The sequence below is a fragment of the Orcinus orca genome, chromosome 5, assembly GCF_937001465.1.
Source record: "Orcinus orca chromosome 5, mOrcOrc1.1, whole genome shotgun sequence".
Classification (NCBI taxonomy): Eukaryota; Metazoa; Chordata; class Mammalia; order Artiodactyla; family Delphinidae; genus Orcinus; species Orcinus orca.
In genome coordinates this window covers 30,436,120-30,457,953 of record NC_064563.1, presented here as the reverse complement: position 1 = coordinate 30,457,953, position 21,834 = coordinate 30,436,120, and the positions used below count along the sequence as shown (strand labels likewise).

The 21,834-nt window shown below is 37.8% G+C and overlaps 1 protein-coding gene and 1 long non-coding RNA gene across 7 annotated transcripts in view; both read right to left on the bottom strand.

Moving 5' to 3' along the window:
• Window positions 1–21,834, bottom strand: part of LOC125964464 (uncharacterized) — a 129,445-nt gene that overhangs the window by 60,650 nt on the left and 46,961 nt on the right. The gene's annotated exons all lie outside the window — the stretch shown is intronic.
• Window positions 1–21,834, bottom strand: part of CEP70 (centrosomal protein 70) — an 80,059-nt gene that overhangs the window by 47,142 nt on the left and 11,083 nt on the right. For 4 of the 6 annotated variants that reach the window (XM_049710096.1, XM_049710099.1, XM_049710098.1 and 1 more), the window contains exons 2-6: window positions 13,417–13,542; window positions 10,480–10,570; window positions 10,233–10,356; window positions 9,725–9,905; window positions 3,338–3,507 (exon numbers count right to left, since the gene is read on the bottom strand). In XM_049710096.1, the coding sequence (XP_049566053.1) occupies window positions 3,338–3,507; window positions 9,725–9,905; window positions 10,233–10,356; window positions 10,480–10,570; window positions 13,417–13,542 (692 nt within the window). Of the gene's footprint in view, window positions 1–3,337; window positions 3,508–9,724; window positions 9,931–10,232; window positions 10,357–10,479; window positions 10,571–13,416; window positions 13,543–15,030; window positions 15,219–21,834 lie in introns of those variants that run through there. The other 2 variants (XM_033404107.2, XM_033404109.2) reach the window with 2 other exon arrangements.

Sequence of the window (21,834 nt, the reverse complement as noted above, 5' to 3'; positions counted from 1 at the left end):
AGTAAACAAATGGGACCTAATGAAACTTAAAAGCTTTCGCGCAGCAAAGGAAACCATAAAGAAGACCAAAAGACAACCCTCAGAATGGGAGAAAATATTTGCAAATGAAGCAACTGACAAAGGATTAATCTCCAAAATTTATAAGCAGCTCATGCAACTTAATAACAAAAAAAAAAACAACCCAATCCAAAAATGGGCAGAAGACCTAAATAGACATTTCTCCAAAGAAGATATACAGACTGCCAACAAACACATGAAAGAATGCTCAACATCACTAATCATTAGAGAAATGCAAATCAAAACTACAATGAGATATCATCTCACACCAGTCAGAATGGCCATCATCAAAAAATCTAGAAACAATAAATGCTGGAGAGGGTGTGGAGAAAAGGGAACCCTCTTACACTGTTGGTGGGAATGTAAATTGATACAGCCACTGTGGAGAACAGTATGGAGGTTCCTTAAAAAGCTACAAATAGAACTACCATATGACCCAGCAATCCCACTACTGGGCATATACCCTGAGAAAACCATAATTCAAAAAGAGTCATGTACCAAAATGTTCATTGCAGCTCTATTTACAATAGCCCAGAGATGGAAACAACCTAAGTGTCCATCATCGGATGAATGGATAAAGAAGATGTGGCACATATATACAATGGAATATTACTAAGCCATAAAAAGAGACGAAATTGAGCTATTTGTAATGAGGTGGATAGACCTAGAGTCTGTCATACAGAGTGAAGTAAGTCAGAAAGAGAGAGACAAATACCGTATGCTAACACATATATATGGAATTTAAGAAAAAAAAAATGTCATGAAAAACCTAGGGGTGAAACAGGAATAAAGACACAGACTTACTAGAGAATGGACTTGAGGCTATGGGGAGGGGGAAGGGTAAACGGTGACAAAGCGATAAAGAGGCATGGACATATATACACTACCAAACGTAAGGTAGATAGCTAGTGGGAAGCAGCCGCATAGCACAGGGAGATCAGCTCGGTGCTTTGTGACCGCCTGGAGGGGTGGGATAGGGAGGGTGGGAGGGAGGGAGACGCAAGCGGGAAGAGATATGGGAATATATGTATATATATATAACTGATTTATTTTGTTGTGAAGCTGAAACTAACATACCATTGTAAAGCAATTATACTCCAATAAAGATGTTAAAAAAAAAAAAAAAAAACAAAGTGCCTGTTATTTTGTTTTTGTTTTCATTCCTCTTCCTCTATCTCTCTTCTCACCTTATTCTCCCACTGTAATTATCTCTCTCCTTTTGTTCTTCCTTACTCCTATTTTCCTTTCTTTGCTTTTCTATTTATTCACACCTAGCTCCAACTACATTTTGTTATTTAAATTATTTATTATTTATATTTTTATCCTAGTTCGTCCTTCAAAAGGATAAAAATTGTATATATATATTTGTGTACATGTATGTGTGCATTATCTCTCAAATAATTATTGAAACAATCTATAGTTTCAACTTGTTTTTAACTTATATGTGACTTCATTTACTTTTATAGTATAAAACAGACATACCTAATTAGTAAAAATCCCCAATCCTACTATGTAAACACATAAGACTAGTTAAAATGTAACTAGTTTATACTATTAAGTGAAAAGAACAAGGTGCTATCTTTTATACAAAGAAATATAATATCCATACTGTTTGTATTTGCTAAAAATAACACTAAAAAAATTATCTATAGGGAGAAGTAAGGAATAGGTTAAGGGGACAGGAATGAAAACAAAACCTCTCCAAATATAAATAGTTACAGTTTTGACTTTATAATTGTATAAACGTCTTACATATTCAAAAGTAAATAAATTTTAAAAGCCAGCCCTAAAAACTGAAAACAAACTGAAACAAGTAAACCTAACTGTATATTAATTTGGTGCCACAAACACACAGAAAAGAAATATTTCAAGATATTTTAGAACACTATATTTTGACTGTACCCATAGTGGAATATATTATTAATGTCGAAGATAATCGCAAAGAAATTTAAATTTCATTCAGTTGGCTTATTGTTAGTAGCAATACTGGTATTATTATTTTGAAACTTTTTCTATATTATAGGATAAAGCAAATAAATAATTATGATATTATTCTTAGGAATAAGGATTTTCAGTGTAAAAGAAAACCGTTACAAATGTAAAATCAGAGTTTAAATAAAAACCCAGTAGTGTTAACTTCAGTTAGAAATTTTTCTCAGAAATATACATAGTTCCTGGTACTTGCCACTAAAAAGCCCTAAAATCAATGACAACGTAAGATAAGCAACCTAAACACTCAAACTGTGGTCTCTAAAATCCATTCCTGACTAAAAGGAACCAGAGCTCTTTTGAGAAATGTCTAATTAATTCATTTTAAATGAGTTAATTTTAAATGTTCAGTGTTAGTTTTAACAAATACCTAACTCCACCATTCCTCAAAAGAGCTCCTAGGGCAAAACAATGTACAGGATGTATCTTCTGCCTAAAAGTAAGAAATCTAACAAAGATTAATGGAGTTGGGTCTAAGGGATATAACACCAACATGATAAAGATCCCACCGGCCAAAGACAAGATAATTTGATCATTAAAAGCCCACGAGTTAATAATAACCTTTGAAAAAAGAGAGATAGGCACAAACAAAAAATCTTATTGCTTATCATTGGAGATCATTAGGGCAACCACTGCTTACTCTAAAAAATTAGAATTAAAATGAAAGAACTGAGCATTGCACTTCCCTGTAACAAACCATATAGGGCAACCAAATAGTCCCTATTCAAAAGGAAAGGTTCTTTTTTTTAATGGAAGACTTCTGGGAAAAAAAGAAAAAGAAAAAAAAGGGGTAGCAGAATTGAAAATAAGATCATCAATGGGGGAAACCATTAGATGAAAGGGTGATGAGAAATTTTATAGTGGAAGGATCAGATTGTTATTATTTAAACCCCTGAACAATCTCATCATCCCTGAGAGTAGGTCAACTAGACATTATGTGCCTCCTGATGTGTTATAATTAGAAGCATAAATTACCACCTATGAAGTATTTTGCCAAAAATACTTGCATCTGAATTTAGCTCTAACTTCCAGTTTAGAGGGAACATAGGAGATAGAAGAATAAATTAAATGACATAGTAAGGAAGCAAACAGACAAATCTAGCATGTACTTCTCCAGGACAACTGACCATTTTCTTCAAAAAGTTAATGACATTTAAAATAAACAAACAGCAGAGAAGAGGGAGAGGAATACTTCACCAGTTTAAAAGAGATATAACCACACCCAAGATGAAATCTGTTTTTAAAAAAGTGATGACTCTAGCTACATATCAATTTACGTAGCAAATATTACTGTCTATCCAAGATGGTATGAGGAACTCTCTTGCAGAGATAGGAGAACACTCTGTTTTGAGTGATGATGCGCTCTTCGTCCTCCTTTGTTAATCTACAGATATCCTTCTGCAAAGAAGCAATAGTCTCTTGTTGCTCCATTCGTTTTTTCTTATAATGCTCACATTTTGCCTGTAAGAAATTTTTCAAAAAATATAATTATGATATATACATCAAGGACATGCTGTCCTAACAATATTGTACACAAAGCTATCCTCACAATTTCTATCAGGCTGCTTCATTCAAGAACTTCAGTACTGAGCCTGTCTTTAAATGGGTGCAAGCTCCAGGAACACTGATATGTCAGAAATGCAAAAACTATAACAAGTAAAATCAGTGTAAAATGGGGAAAATATAGCTTATAATTGCATGCATTCAAGGTTTCATAATAAGTAAAAGAACTCAATCTCCATAAAACTGATATAATTTTATATATATGTTTAGATGAAAATAATAATCAGAAAGAGACCAATATTAAGGATGTCAAAAAGAACCAAGAATTAAAATTAATATTCTTAAGTGATCAACGATAATTCAGGATTTCAGATGGTTTAATCACCTTAGGCATTCATGTAATGTGGTAGACCGCAAACTCAGAGAAACCAGGAATTTGTTCAGAAATAATATGTACCCCAAGATTTATACAAGGGAATGTAAATCCTGAATACTCTCTTGCCTTCAGTGAAATATCACCAGCCTGGTTTTCCTTTATTCGATAGTTTCCATCCCTCAGTGTCCTTAGAAAGCTCATAATCAACAGTACCATCATTGTTATTATTAATACACTTTTTATAAAGCTCAGTAAGAAACCCTATCCCCATCTGGCCTGCACAATACTAAGACACACCACTTTCAGAAGACAATGCCATATCTAAGCACATGTTCACCTGCCGATAGGGTCAAGTTTGCACAGACTTAAGAGACCCTCAGGGGAAAAAGGAGACTCAGCTCCTGGTACCATACCATCTGTCAGTAACCACCAGCTATACCCAGAACTTATCCTCTGCCTCAGCCCCACCTTGGAAGCCAGGCAGGAGCTCTACAGCCAAGTGACTTGGGTCCCAATTCCATCTCTATAAGTTAGCCATGAAACTAGAATGACTGAATTTTTCAAGGTTGCAGGGTGTAAAAGCAAGATACAAGAATCAACTGTATCTCTCCTAAGACATTCTATGAGGTCAGTGTTACCCTAATACCAAAACCAGACAACACACAAAAAAGAGAACCACAAACCAATATCCCTTAAACAATGATGCAAAAACTCAACAAAATACTAGCAAACCAAACTCAGCAGCATATTAAAAGGATGATACACCATGACCAAATGGGATTTATTCCTGGAATGCAAGAAAGGGTTTTTCATACGTTGAACCAATGTAATAGACTACATTAACAGAATAAAAGGAAAAAAAACATGATCATCTCAATTGATGGTGTCTGTGTGCTGCAACTACTGAGCCTGTGTGCTGCAACAACTGAAGCCCATGTGCCTAGAGCCCGTGCTCCACAACAAGAGAAGCCACTGCAATGAGAAGCCATGCACCACAACGAAGAGTAGCCCCTGCTCGTCACAACTAGAGAAAGCCCAGGCACAGCCACAAAGACCCAACGCAGCTAATAAATAAATAAATAACAAAACGACAAAAAAACAAAAAAAACAAAATTGCCTAAAGGCTTGGGCCTCTGAGATAATACCCAAAGACCCACAGGAATAAAAGATTATCTCTGTTCCACTGATGTTATGTACATAGTTTCCAAAAGACAAAAGTGGGACTATAAATCTGCCACACAGCAGAGTCACTGAACTCCCAGTTCCCTGACAGATACAGATAAAGGCCTGACACACATTCCTAAGTTATTTTTGCAGGAATCAGACCCCCACCAGAGGAAAACTGCTGACTGCAAGCATGTAGACACCAGACTGGTTGAAACTAGAAGGTTGATGATACTTGAAACTTCACCTTGATGCCAACCAGTGCAAGAATTGAGCACAAGCTGATCAGGCACTGTGCGGCCCCCTCCCTCACCCAGCCTTTAAAACCCTTTCCCTGAAAGTCCTCAAGGAGTTGGCACTCTTTTCCACCTTCTCCCTTGTACTCAAGCTATCCTTTCAATAAAAAGCTTTGCTTGCCTAAGAATCTTGAGGGAGCAATATTCATTTCTATGGTATTACTGTCCAAGAATCTGGAGAGGGCGCAGTAACAATTTTAACAGCCCATGCCATCCTTCCTATATCTCTTTCCTCCCTACCTAGATATCAGTTACTTATAAGGCAATCATGTATTAGGAATATCTTGCTGACTTTAATATACATTAGATCTATTTTTTCATTTGGCCCTAAAAAACACTCAATTTCATGGCTCCCTGTGTACTTTAGAAAGCTAAAGTCAATAGAGGAATCCAACACAAAGTAAAAAAAAAAAAATTGAAGCTAAAGAACTTGTGGAGAAGTGTAAAAAAGAGCTTGGTGGCTTTACACCAGATAGTTTGGATAATACATAATAATTAGGGCACAGAATATAGAGCTAAATTTTTTTCCTGCTTTTTAAAAGTTTAAATAATAACAGGAAGGAAGTATTTTGTGCTATTTCGACTGTCAGCAGTAAATACATGTATGGAGAGAAAATAAAAATAAATATGGAATTGAAATATACAACAATAATATAAGTTGGAGAATGTCAAAAATTGTTTTATGATTGTTACAATGTCATGGAATAAGGTAAAAAATACAAAGTAAAATTACATTTTGAGAAGTCAAGAGTGCATATTTTAATCTTTGAGGTAACCACTAAAAGAACAGTAAAAATCAGTTTCCTGATCCATATACTCTCTATGAAGAAAGAAGAGGGAGAACTACCTGATACTGTTCACGTTGACTTAAAACTGAAATTATCTGCTTAGATCTTTAGAGAACCCAAACGTTTATCAAACTTTATACACAGAAGCTAAGTACAGAAAAAGGGAAACTGTACTGAAGAACATAGAAACTGCAAATACAATGTTGTCTTTTAGTTTCTGCGTTTCCCGAGAAATCTCTCAACAGCAATCTCTCAAGAGCAATCTTTCAAAATATTATTGTCAAACATCTGTTAATTTCCTAGATGTCTTTGCCACATACACACAAAATCAATGTTTCCTTTCTCTCAACTGCAAAATATGCAGCACTAAACCATTCTAAAATTGTAAACAAGCATATGCCAAAAAAAGAAAAATGTGCCTCAAACTGTGAAATAATTGTTCTCCAGGAGCACTTCCATCTTCCCCAAGAAAGCACAGATTAACTAGTACAGTACAGAATACATGACTAGTCTGTAATAGAACTGGACAATCAGGCAACATTGAGGGGCAGCAGTTCCTTGGGTTTGCCAATTTCTGTTACATTCTATAAAAAGTACCCTTTAGAGGCTTCCCTGATGGCTCAGTGGTTGAGAGTCCGCCTGCCAATGCAGGGGACACGGGTTCGTGCCCCGGTCTGGGAAGATCCCACATGCCACGGAGCGGCTGGGCCCGTGAGCCATGGCCGCTGAGCCTGTGCGTCCGGAGCCTGTGCTCCACAACGGGAGAGGCCACAACAGTGAGAGGCCCGCGTACCGCAAAAAAAAAAAAAAAAAGTACCCTTTAGGTACTTAAAAAACAAACAAACAAGCAACTAATTTCAGTTGAGCAAAATAGCATAGACACCCTACCCCAACACCAGGTTTTCACACCCCAATCCTAATTCTGTCTGTCCCCCACGGCAGACTGGAACATGAGACCTCCTCTGTACCAATTTATAAGCTACATAACAAATCTCTGGGACCTGAAACAAAAAGTTAATGGCCCATAATTCATTTAAAACAGATGAACTACTTGACAGAAAATACATGCCACTCCAAGTCACTTCTTACCAATGAATCCTCAAGCATCTATTCTTTCAACTGCCTAAAACCCTGGTACATTCATAAGTCTTATATTTTAATAATTTGACTTTGTGATTTTTTATAGATCAACCTCTCTGAAAAAAAATAGGCATTGTCCTTTAAAAAAAAACAACACTGCTCTCCCCTGCCCTCATCTCCCTCTCTCAGTACCACCTGATGGCTGCTTTCTCACATCAGTAAGTTGATGAGTTAAAGAGCTTCAGCTTTCCGCATGGTCCTATATCTGAGAGCAAGGTCAAAATCAAATGCATACAGAAATATTTCAAAAATCCCCCTCCCTGTAGAGAGAGTTTGAATGTACCGTTGATGAGGAAAGCAACCTAACAAAGCAAACCTAAAAATATAAAGTTCTGGGCTTCCTTGGTGGAGCAGCGGTTAAGAATCTGCCTGCCAATGCAGGGGACACAGGTTCGAGCCCTGGTCCAGGAAGATCCCACATGCCGCGGAGCAACTAAGCCCGTGCGCCACAACTACTGAGCCTGCACTCTAGAGCCCGTGAGCCACAACTACTGAGCCCACGTGCCACAACTACTGAAGCCCGCATGCCTAGAGCCCGTGCTCCACAACAGAAGCCACCGCAATGAGAAGCCCGTGCACCGCAATGGAGAGTAGCCCCCGTTCGCCGCAACTAGAGAAAGCCCGCGTCCAGCAACAAAGACCCAACACAGCCAAAAATAAATAAATTAAATAAATAAATTTATGAAAAAAAAAAAAAGTAAAGTTCTAACAGTAAAAGATTTTGTTGACTGATGAATAACAGAAACAGACTTGGCCATCAAAGAATGACAGTGTCTTCTCCAGAACGATGATCAATACCAGCAGGTAGAGTACTGTCCACCCCAAGCTGGCAGCCTAAATGAGGGCAGAACACCAACTGTCTGAGGCCTCATACCAGAACTTCTTAGTATCTCTGGCTGATTCTCTCTGGCTCCTGAAATTTATATTAACTCATCAGATCCTTTCGATGCTGCCAGTATAAACTGAGGGGACATCCAGACGCTGCCTTGAGGAGTAGTGGTCCCTTTTAGGCAGCCTGAACTCTCTGTGTGCAATAGTGTTGTGCCGACAAAAAGCATTTATAATGATATAATGTTTCTAAGTATCTGTAATGTCTCATAAAACTAAATACTGGTTATCACTACAAAAATTTATTTCGTTTAATCATAATAAACACCAGAGGTTTGAAATAAGAGGTTTTTTACATTAGGAAATTAAGTATTCAATGTTATAACATTGTTATTTCAATAAAAAGTAATAAAACAACTTAAAATCACAAAGTATATTCCATATAAATATTATGTAAATTTAACTCAATAATTCAAGTATTTATTGAGCATCTACAACTAATAATAAAGCAGACACTTTCTTAGCCCTAACCAAAATAGACAAAAATATTTGCCCTCATGGAGCTTACATTCTAACACAGAGATATATAAACAAAACAAAGTGTATATAGTATATTAGCATGTTAGATGGTGCTAAGAACTATGGATAAAACAAAGCACAGAAGGCAATATGATATGTGGGGGATAGGACTGCCAACTGTAAGCAAAGTAGTCAAAAAAGGAATCCCTGAGAGATTGTGATGTGACACTTGAGTAAGGAGACAGAAAACAAACCATGCAGCTATCTCTAAAAAAGCATGCATGGCAGAGGGAAAAAGAAGAACAAAATGTACAAAATCCCTGAGGTGAGAATGGTCAAGGAAAATTTCAAAGAAAAGCAAGAATGTCATCGTGGCTGGAGGAGAATATGCAAGAGGTATAGTAGATGAAGTCAGAAGGTAACACGGGGCCAGATCATGTAAGGCCATGGTAAGAGTTTTGGATTTTCCTCTTAAAAAGCAAAAAGGAAAGTCATTGGAGTGTTTTGAGCTACTATGTTGAGAGCACATTGAAAAAGGCAAGGGTGGGAGTAGGGAAACCAAGAGAGAAGCAGGAAAGAAATGAAGGTGACTTGGACCAGAATGGAGACTAAAAGAAGAAAGTTTGGGAAGGAAATTCAGGAACTCAGTTTTAGACATGTAAAAAAGTTCTAGATGTCTATTAGACATCCAGTAGAGATATCAAGTAGGGTGCAGGATGTGAGTCTGAAATTAAGGGAAGAGGTGTGCGCTATGGATTTAAAAGTGCTGTGAATTGGACTGAGCATCACCAAGGGAGTTAGAATTTATAGGAAAGAGAAAGGTCTGGGGAATCCAACACTAAGAGGTTAGGAAGATGAGAAGAATCAGCAAAGGAGCTGAAAAATAACCAGTGGGGTTGAGGAAAACCAGAAGAGAGGATGTTCTGGAAACGAAACAAAGTATTTCAAGGCAACAACGATAGGTCAAGTAAGATAAGGACCACTGAATTAAGCAACATGAAGTCACCTGTAACCCTGACAAGCTGTCTTAATACCATCGTGTAAGAAAATGTTTAGCTCAGTACCTGTAAAGCTTTATGCTCCTTTTGAAGTTCTTTTATTTTATTCTGTTGCTGGCAAACCCTATTTAGGGATTCATCCTCCATTTCACCAATTTTGGATTTCACACTCTCCATAATTTGTTCCAAGTCATTAGCTCGTTGTTCCTGATCTGCTGCTCGGCTGTGTTGTAGCTGAAGTTCATTTCTAATAACACATACACAATTCCTCCCTTAGTAATAAAAATAAAACATATCAACAAACATACCCATCTAACAACACAATGAGTTTCTAAAATTTCTTTGCATTCTTAAAATTTCTATCCTATAACACAAACCAACTGAAGAAATATAGGATACCATTACATATCTAAGCTAAGCTATTACCAAAAGATTTACCTACTAAAAACATTTTTAATTTAATATTTAATCACAATGGAAAATTTTAAGATTTTTTTCAAGGGAGTTATTTTTAGAATGCATACCACTTGTACACAAACAATTGAAAAGAGATCCTTTTTTTCCATTTTCTTACTTAAGCTGCTTATTAGTTTCTATGAGCTCCCGGATCATGTTCTGTTGACGTGATGTTTCTTCCATCAAAGTTTTTAAATTCTCCCTCATCCTTTGTGATGATTGTTTGTCAAAAATGATGAGATCTACATTTTTTGAAATGTAATACACATAGTAAAAATAAAGATAAGGAAAAAATTTAACATCAAAAATTTTTTAACAGAAAAAGAACATTTTTATCTTAAGAAGCAAGAATAGGACCTGATTACCTTTCGTATCTGTTCTTTTGTCTAGAGATAAAGGTTTTAAGCCATGCATCAGCAACAGCACGTTTATGCTTTCCCATTCTGCTTCTTCCCGCTACAATTACGAGGGAGAAAAGGATCAACTTTAAGATATAAGGTGAAGAAATACCCTTGTATATAATTTCCTTTGTTTCCAAAATAACAGACTTTCTCCAAAAGCTTTAATAGGAATTTTTATACACATATAATGATTAAAATTAAAACAAATTTGTTTCTAACAAAATTAAGAGACTAAAAAGGATGCAAAGAAGCACAGATAATTACATTATATAATTCCAGAATACTCATATATAGGCCTTCATGGATAAATTAAATAAAAATTAAAAACCTTGTAATTTCAGTGAAACAAACAGAATTTAGGTTTTTTGTTTTTTGTTTTTTTTAAGTCTTTATTGAATTTGTTACCATATTGTTTCTGTTTTATGTTTTGGTTTTTTGGCCGCGAGGCACGTGGGTTCTTAGCTCCCCAACCAGGGATCGAACCCACACCCCCTGCATTGGAAGGCCAGGTCTTAACCACTGGACCACAAGGGAAGTCCCACCCTTAGGTTTTTTATTTAACTGAACCAGACCAGGCCCCAATCAAAATAAAAAGCTGCAAATTAGGTTATATTAATTGAAGAGTAAAGGAAGGTTGAGTCACTAAGAAACAAGTGTCACTTTAATCCTGACTAGGGTCACAACAAAATCAAAACATATCTGACTTGACAGAGCCAGTAATTTAGATAGAACTTGTCCATCATACAAGGAACTAACTATGAAAAGGAGTCTGCCCATCCAGGTAACTGATTCTAGTAGAATCATTCTGAAAGACACTCAAGTTTTGTATTGCTGATTCTAAATATGTATTTACACCATAAACCTGAGAGGGTAAGTAACTCTCACTCTCTAGATTAAAAAAGAATAAAAACTAAAATAAATAAAAACCTAACAATGGGAAGAAAAATAAGAACATAAAATATAGATAAGAACAGAAATGGAGATTTTTTTAAATGACACATTTAAATCCATGATCTTAACAGTTTTATAACAGGCTCTTAATTTAAGTACAATGATCAATTTTGAAATGACTGTGTGAGTACTTTGTGTTCTTTTTAAAAATACCTTAAGTATCTTATTTATTTGTGAAAACATAATTTGAGTGAATTTTCAATCTATTTAAATGCTTGAAAAAATATATTTTATACATTTTCATTAGTGTAGAGTATGTAAATATCATAATAACTTCAAGATTAATAATTTAGACAACTTCTCCCCTCCCACCCACCTAGACAATTTTTAAAAGTATTCTCCACATCCAAATGCCCCTCAGACATTAAAATATCTACCAAGACAGATAAGCAACAAGGATACACCATATAGCTAGAGAATTATAACCATTACCTTATTTTATATATATATATATATATATATATATATATTTTTTTTTTTTTGCAGTACACGGGCCTCTCACTGTTGTGGCCTCTCCCGTTGCAGAGCACAGGCTCCGGACACGCAGGCTCAGCGGCCATGGCTCACGGGCCCAGCCGCTCCGCGGCATGTGGGATCTTCCCAGACCGGGGCACGAACACGTGTCCCCTGCATCAGCAGGCGGACTCCCAACCACTGTGCCACCAGGGAAGCCCTTATAATATTTTTTAATGGAGTAAAATTTGTAAAAATACTGATTCACTGTGTTGTACTGTGTTGTACACCTGAAGCTAATATAGTACTGTAAATCAACTATACTTCAACTATACTTCAATTTTTAAAAAATCTATCAAGACAAAAAACAAATTATTATGATGACTCTCTGATAGCACTATGACTCACAGTGCCAAACAAATCTTTCCTTTTGACTGCTGACTTTCTTCCCTTTCTTTATCCTTTCTATAATCCTCCTCCCTCCCACAACCTTTTCCCTTATTTATGTCTTCTGGTCACAAAGATTAATGACACAGAACTAAAATTATGCTGATAAGCCAAAAGCTCTGTGTGGGTATATAAGTGGATGCCTACTATGACTCATGAAAACAAAATGCTCTGTAAATAACAATGTCACACATTTTGAATGACCCAATTACACATATCGTTCTTTGATAGCTCTTTTAAGAGAAAGAAAAACATAACTGTTTGCAAATTCTGAAAATAGGTGAGAATGGTATTTTCCAAAGTATGTGCTGCAGAACACCAGTCTAATGAAACATTCATCAGATTAGTGTTAAATAAGTAGGAAATACTGTATACTAAAGCCTCTTTTTGGAGATGGATAGTACAGTAAGTCCCCTACATACAAACGAGTTCTGTTCCAAGAGCGTGTTCATAAGTCCAATTTGTTCTTAAGTCCAACAAAGTTAGCCTAGGTACCCAACTAACACAATCGGCTATACAGCACTGTACTGTAATAAGTTTCTAATACTTTTCACACAAATAATACATAAAAAACAAACACAAAAAATAAACATTTTTAATCTTACAGTACAGTACCTTGAAAAGTACACTAGTACAGTACAACAGCTGGCATACAGGGGCTGGCATCGAGTGAACAGGCAGGAAGAGTTACTGACTGGAGGAGGGAGAGGAGGTGGGAGATGGTAGAGCTGAACAATCAGCAGCAGGAGACGGAAGGCGAGATGCAATTTCACTCACGCCTGACGTTGATGGCACAGGTTCTGGTTCCTTGCTGGCACCAGATGCACGTTCGCATCTTTGAAAGTTCGCAACTTGAAGGTTCGTATGTAGGGGACTTACTGTATTGTGAAGTCTTAGAATAATGGTATCACTTAATAGTCTTTAACTCATCATTTCCCAAAATGATTTTTACTAAAGCAGCCTTTGAAAGTAAGATTTTTCACATTTGTAGATGTGGTATTCTTTGACATATATTTTGACAAACACTGGCTTCAAATATTTTAGGTTTACCTGTTTTTCAGTCATGAGTCCGTCTGATGATTTGCTGGACTCCTGGGCTTCAGGGGCTGCTGTAGATACAATTTTCTTTGTAGAGTCAAAGGAAGTAGAGGTTGGCAATAAAAATTTGTGAGTTGCCTAAATCAAGAAAAAAGTGCAGCAGTTGTTAAAGGAAATTACATCTAAAAGAACCTACTACTCTTAGGCAATTTAAGTATTCCTGTGTCAAAACTTTTATGACCTCTAAGAAAACTGATTTCAAGAATTTTATAATGTTCTCCTCCAGAAATAGAGCATTATGGGGTTTTACATACATACACACAAAGAAAACTATTTGTTTTAACTAGATAATATGAAAAGCAAGTGATGCTAATAAATAAATTGATGTTTTTTGGAAGTTGCTTCCCCAAAAAACTAAAAGAACTGTGTCTGACCCAAAGTTACAGGCCAGTCTAACAATTCACTGGACTAATTCGAAGGGTAAATGACGTGCCCCATTCTTAGGTGGTCTTTATTTATTAAGTAGCTAAGAAGCTAGCAACAAAGGATTCTGTATGGCACACACAAAGGTTTATATTAAGTTTACCCTCCCATCACTTGCTCTTGTTGTCTAAGACTGCCACTCTGTAGGAAAATATTTCCTTGGATTTTTTGATATCTAACTGCTCCTTTGCAGAGGCACAATCACATACACACATTCATTAGCATCATGCAATCTCAGAGCTTGAGAGAACCTCAGAAATTGTTTAATCCAAAATCTATAGCTGCCCAGAGCTGGCAAGAGAGAGTGCTGGGAGAATTGTACCAGTATATCAGATGCTAAAACCATCTGAGACCCAGAGAGGTAAAATGATCTTCCCAATATTCCTTAGAAGTAGGTCTCCCCGCTGCTAGTTCAGTATTTCTTGCAAAGCACCATTCTGTCCTTTTATATCTGCTTCAGGTAGTGAAATCCAACTAAACAATTTACTAGCCACCAATAATTCATTTTCAGCTAAACCTAGTAACATGTTACAAATTCTCAAATTCTGCCATTTTTGCTGCTTGACATCACAGAATACTCTCTCCCCTTTAAATTCTGGTCTCCAACAACTAAGTCACCCACTATGTTACCCCTCCCACCTTTATTTTAAATAAAGATACTTCTCAAAAATATCAGCCAACTTCAACGGCTATCACCTTTCAGCTAGTTTTTAAACTTTTCATTAGAGAAATTTTCAAAAATACATAAAAGTAGAGAAAGAGTACAATGAACCCAAGTATCCATTAATTCAGGTTCAATGATAACCAACATTCTTCCATACTTGTTTCATTTCTTCCTTACCCACTTATATTTCAGTATTCATCTCTAATAAATACAGACCCTTTTTAAACATAACTTCAATACCACTGTCACACTCGATTATAGTAATAATTCCTTACTATCACTTAATATCTAGCCCATGTTCAATTCTCCCCCAAATGTCTTAAAAATGTCTTTTGGGGTTTTTATTCAAGGAATGCATATAGCATTCCTAAATTTCTTTTAATCTGTAACAATCTCACTCATCTCCCCCACCCTCTTTTTTTTTAACCTGACATTTATTTGTTGAAGAAATAGGCCATTTGTCTTATAGAATTACTCACATTTCAGATTTGGCTTATTGTATTCTTATCATTTAACATATTTCTTCATCCCCTGTATTTCTTGTAAACTAGTTACATCTAAATTCAGGTTCAGTATTTTTTGGCAAGAATACTTCAGAGGTGATGCTGTGTTCTTCCTACTGCATCACCAACAGGAGTCAGCCAGTTTTAAAGTGGGAAGAATACGTCTGTAGCAGACATAAGGGGAGTAAATATCAATGTAAGAGAATCCCCCAAGAGTGTGGAGCCACACAGTCTAACAATCTCCCTAACAGCCACACCAGACTTCTTCCAGATCTTCAAAGTGTCATCTCCCTCCAGGTTCGAGGCCTAGGCACTCTTATCCTCTTCACTTAGTTAACTCATACTTGACCTCCAGCTCTCGACTCATATTTCCTTCTTCAGGGAAATCTCCCCTGATCCCATGACTAGATCAGGTCCTCTTTTTATATGCTCTTCTAGCACTACAAAGAGTAAAGTATAAAGGTTTAGAGGTTCAGAGTCAGGTGGCCTGAGTGACTAGCAGCTTAACCATTTATTAAACTGTGTAACATGGACAAACTCAACATCTTTGAGCATTGATTTCTTCATCTGTAAAAGAGAAAACACAGTAATACCTATATCTCATAGGTTGAATTAAGTCAGACAACATATAGAAAGTATGTAGAACCTGAAACATAGAAACTTATAGATAATTGGTGTCATTGCCATATATTAGTATGCTGAATGAAACAGATCTTACCTAATCATACCACTGTATATTATCTTAGACTTTTTCTACAAATTACACAGCTTAATTATCTGTGTAATTTCTTTCTTTTTTTTTTTTTTCCCGTACGCGGGCCCCTCACTGCCGTGGCCTCTCCCGTCGCAGAGCACAGGCTCCGGACGCGCAGGCCCAGCGGCCATGGCTCACGGGCCCAGCCGCTCCGCGGCACGTGGGATCTTCCCGGACCGGGGCACGAACCGGCGTCCCCAGCATCGGCAGGCGGACTCTCAACAACTGCGCCACCAGGGAAGCCCTGTGTAATTTGTTTTATATGAACACGTCTACATAAGACTAAATTCCATGAGGTGAGTAGCCTACTTTTTGGTAATAGTACAGCAGAAAACTCTGCCTCCAAAGACAATGAAAAAAGCTGAATAAACTATGTTAAAGAAATGTCTTCTTCTTAAAAGCATTAAAGAACTAATAAGATAATGACGAATTATCAAGGGAAAAAAATCAAGAAGATTAAAATTCACTTTTTCCCTGAAGGCATTTGCCAAATCCAAAGAAAAATCTGTGAAAATGAATGCTAAAATCAAAGTCATTCCCCCATTTAAAATTGTTACCTAGATGGGCTATAACTCTCAGAATAAGGGTGAACCAGATGCAAACCACCTCTGAAACCTAGCTTCCTCTCCTCTGGGTCATTCTTATATGTCAAGAAGGTCCCACATTAATAGTGCTTCCATTGATTTACCAATTTTAAAGAAAATGAATTGGTTCCTTATCTTCTGAAGATAATCCTGTTTTAAAAATCTAATATTAGTATGAGGTTGTGAATTTAAACATATTTTATACATTTCAGTTCACTGCAATTATTATTATTAATAATAATATTAAAATGGATTATAGACCTAAATGTAAGACCAGATACCATAAAATTCTTAGAGGAAAACATAGGCATAACACTCTGACATAAATTACAGCAATATCTTTTTCGATCCATCTCCTAGAGTAATGGAAATAAAAATAAACAAATGGGACCTAATTAAACTCAAAACCTTTTGCACAGCAAAGGAAGCCACAGACAAAATGAAAAGACAACCCACAGAATGGGAGAAAATATTCACAAACAATGCGACCGACAAGGAATCAGTCTCAAAAATTTACAAACAGCTCATGCAGCTCAACATCCAAAAAACAAACAACCCAGTAAAAAAATAGGCAGAAGACCTAAACAGACATTTCTCCAAAGAAGACATACAGGGACTTCCCTGATGATGCAGTGGTTGAGAGTCTCGCCTGCCAACGCACGGGACACGGGTTCAAGCCTGGTCTGGGAAGATCCCACATGCCACGGAGCAACTAAGCCCATGTGCCACCACTACTGAGCCTGCGCGTCACAAATGCTGAGCCAACATGCCACAGCTACTGAAGCCTGCATACCTGAAGCCCGTGCTTCTGCAACAAGAGAGGCCACTGCAATGAGAAGTCCGCACACAGCAACAAAGACTAGCCCCAGCTTGCTGCAACTAGAGAAAGCCCACACGCAGCAACGAAGACCCAACGAAGCCAAAGATAGATAAATAAATTTTTTTTACAAAAAGAAAACATACAGATGGGCAAGAGGTACCTGAAAAGATGTCCACCATTGCTAACTATTAGAGAAATGCAAATCAAAACTACGAGATATCGCCTCACACCAGTCAGAATGGCCATCATCAAAAAATCTACAAACAATAAATGCTGGAGAGGGTGTGGAGAAAAGGGAGCCCTCCTACACTGTTGGTGGGAATGTAAATTGATACAGCCACTGTGGAGAACAGTATGGAGGTTCCTTAAAAAACTAAAATATAAAGCTATCATATGATCCGGCATTTCCACTCCTGGGCATATATCTGCAGAAAAACACAGTTCGAAAAGATACATACACCCCAGTGTTCATTGCAGCACTGTTTACAATGGCCAAGACATAGAAGAAAATCTAAATGTCCATCAATAAAGAAGATGTGGTATATATAAAATGGAATATTACTCAGCCATTAAAAAGAATGAAATAATGCCACTTGCAGCAACCTGGATGGACCTGGAAATTATCCTACTAAGTGAAGTTAAGTCCAGCAGAGAAAGACAAATATCATATAACACTTATATGTAGAATCTAAAAAAAATGATACAAATGAACTTATTTGCAAAACAGAAAGAGACTCACGGACTTAGAGAATGAACTTATGGTTGGGGGAGCAGGGATAGATTGGGAGTTTGGGACTGACATAAACACACTGCTATATATATATATATATATATATATATATATATATATATATATTTCTTTTTTTTTTTGCGGTACGCGGGCCTCTCGCTGTTGTGGCCTCTCCCGTTGCGGAGCACAGGCTCCGGACGCGCAGTCTCAGCGGCCATGGCTCACAGGCCTAGCCACTCTGCGGCATGTGGGATCTTCCCAGACAGGGGCACGAACCCGTGTCCCCTGCATTGGCAGGCGGACTCTCAACCACTGCGCCACCAGGGAAGCCCCACACTGCTATATTTAAAATAGATAACCAACAAGGACCTACTGTAAAAAAAAAATTTTAATCTCAGTATGAGGTCATTAATTTAAACATATTTTATGGATTTCAGTTCACTATTATTATTATTATTATTATTATTATTATTATTATTATTATTGAAGCTTATGTGGTCTCATCTTTGGCTGGGGGAAGGCTATTCAAGCCTATCCTTTTGATATGACTCCACTAGTAGCTTCCTTGTTGTCTGATATCTTGAACCATTTCTGCTCCAAATCTGAAATCATCCATTTCTTCAAGATCAGGAAGAGATGATTCTGGGAAGATGGCAGCGTAGGAAGCATAAGGAATGAGTCTCTCCAACTAGAAAAAAACTTCACTGGCAGAATTTGTCTCATGTTAACTATTTTGGAACTCTGAGTCTATTGAGGCTTGCAAATTCCACTGAAGTATTAAATGATGATTTGTGGTTAATTTCAGTCTATTTCACCTCTCAGCAGGGTAAAAGTTACCTATTCCCCACCCTCAGCTTTAAGGCAGGCAGCTGTGCACCATGTACCAGGAGCAGGTTATAACCAGTTTGTGTGAGTCAAGGTGGGCAAAAAGGACCTTGTCCTCCAAATTCTGGGGTTCTGTGATCTGACTGATTGCTGCTTCTGATCTCAGAGGAGCAGAAAAAGAAGCAGGGGTCTTATTGTACTCCCTCCCATTGTTATAAGCTCCTCTCACGCTGGTTAAAGTGACGTACAGGGGATTTAAAGGACCATTGTCCTTTTCTTCTCTTTTCCCCTTTTGGAAACCGTACATTTAAAAACTAGGACATTTAAAAACAAATGCAGGGACTTCCCTGGTGGCGCAGTGGTTAAGAATCCGCCTACCAATGCAGGGGACACAGGTTTGATCCCTGGCCTGGGGAGATCCCACATGCCGTGGAGCAACTAAGCCCATGCACCACAACTACTGAGCCTGCATTCTAGAGCCCACGAGCCACAACTACTGAGCCCATGCACCACAACAGAAGCCACCACAAATGAGAAGCCCGCGCACCACAACGAAGAGTAGGCCCCACTTGCCACAACTAGAGAAACCCACGTGCAGCAACAAAGACCCAATGCAGACAAAATTTTAAAAATAATAATTAAAAAAATAAAAGTAAATACACATATGGGAAATTAGAAAGTCACTGCACATGACCAAGAAAGGTGTAGGCTAAAAAAAGACCTTAAGTTTATACCTCAGGCTGATCCTCAGCATAGAGACAGCCATGACAATTTAAAACAAACAAAAACAAAACCCAGAAAACCTTGGTGAAGGAAGAGAATCTTACTTCCAGACATACCCAATTATTAGATTGAAATGTTCAGTTTTCAACAAAAAATAAGGGATACAAAGAATCGGGAAAGTATGGCCCATTCAAAGGAAAAATAACAAATCTACAAAAACTGTCCCTGAAAAAAAAGACCTGATGGCAGAACTACTAGACAAAGATTTTAAAACAACCATCTTAAAAATATTCAAAGAACTGGGCTTCCCTGGTGGCACAGTGGTTGAGAGTCCGCCTGACGATTCAGGAGATACGGGTTCGTGCCCCAGTCCAGGAAGATCCCACATGCCGCGGAGCAGCTAGGCCTGTGAGCCATGGCTGCTGAGCCTGCGTGTCCGGAGCCTGTGCTCCGCAATGGGAGAGGCCACAACAGTGAGAGGCCCGCGTACTGCAAAAATAAAATAAAAAAAAATTCAAAGAACTAAAGGAAGATGTGGAGAAAAATTAAGAGAAAATATATGAACAAAATGGAAATATCAATAAAGAGATGGGAAACCTGAAAAGAAATCAAAAAAATTCTGGAGTTGAAAAGTACAATAACTGAAATGAAAAATTCACTAGAGGCATTCAAAGGCAATTTGAACAGGCAAAAGAAAGAATGAGTAAAAGTGACAGTAAGACAATATAAAATATCGACTCTAAGGAACAGAAAAAAAAGACTGAATAAAAGTGAACAGTGTGGGACCTCCCTGATGGTCCAGTGGCTAAGAATCCATCTTTCAGGGACTTCCCTGGTGGTACAGTGGTTAAGAATCCACCTTCTAATGCAGGGGACACAGGTTCAATCCCTGGTCTGGGAATATCCCATATACTATGGAGCAACTAAGCCTGTACACCACAGCTACTGAGCCCATGTGCTGCAACAACTGCAGCCCGCAAGCCTAGAGCCTGTGCTCTGCAACAAGAGAAGTCACCACAATGAGAAGTCCGTGCACCACAACAAAGAGTAGCCAGCACTTGCCGGAACTAGAGAAAGCCCGCGTGCAGCAACAAAGACCCAATGCAGCCAAAATATAAATAAATTTTTTAATTTAAAAAAAAAAAGAACCCATCTTGCAATGCAAGGGATGCTGTTTCTATCACTGGTCAGGGAACTAAGATCCCACATGCCGCAGGGCAACTAAGCCTGCGTGCCGCAACTAGAGAGCCAAAGTGCTGCAACTACAGAGCCCACGGGCTTTGGTGCCCACGCACCACAACTAGAGAGAAGCCCAAATGTCACAAGCCTGCATACTGCAAAGAAGAGCCCGCACACTGCAACAAAAGATCCCACATGCCGGGGCTTCCCTGGTGGCGCAGTGGCAGAGAATCTGCCTGCTAATGCAGGGGACACGGGTTCAGAGCCCTGGTCTGGGAGGATCCCACATGCTGCGGAGCAACTAAGCCCATGAGCCACAACTACTGAGACTGCGTGTCTGGAGCCTGTGCTCTGCAACAAGAGAGGCCGCGATAGTGAGAGGCCTGCGCACCACGATGAAGAGTGGCCCCCGCTTGCCACAACTAGAGAAAGCCCTCGCACAGAAACGAAGACCCAGCACAGCCAAAATAAATTTAAAAATAATGATAATAAAATAAATAAATAAAATAAAAATTAAAAAAAAAAAGATCCCACATGCTGCAACTAAGACCCGACACAGCCAAATAAATAAATAAATAAATATTTCTTTTAAAAAGTGAACAGTGCCTAAAGGACTGTGAGACACCATCAAGCAGGCCAACATACAAACTGTGGGAGTCCTAGAAGGAGAAAAGGGAGAGAGAGTGGCAGAGAGAATATTTAAAGAAATGATGGCTGAAAACTTCCCAAATTTGTTGAAAGATACAAATATATATATTCAAGAAGCTCAACAAACTCCAAGAAATGTAAACTCAGAGAGACCTACACCAGGAAGTACTATAATCAACCTTTTGAAAGACACAAAGAGAGGATCTTGAAAGCAGCAAGGGAGAAGTGACATATCACATACAAGGAATCATCAATAAGATTACCAGCATATTTCTCAACAGAAACTTTAGAGTCCAGAAGGTAGTGAGATGATACATTCAAAGTGCTGAAAGAAAGAAACTGTCAATCAAAAATCCCATATCTGGCAAAACTGTCCTTCAAAAGAGAGAATAAAATTAAGACATTCTCAGATAAACAAAAGCTGAAGGAGTTCGTTACCATTAGACCTGCCCTACAAGAAATGGTAAAGGGAGTCCTGCAGGTTGAAATGAAAGGACACTAGACAGTAAATTGAAGC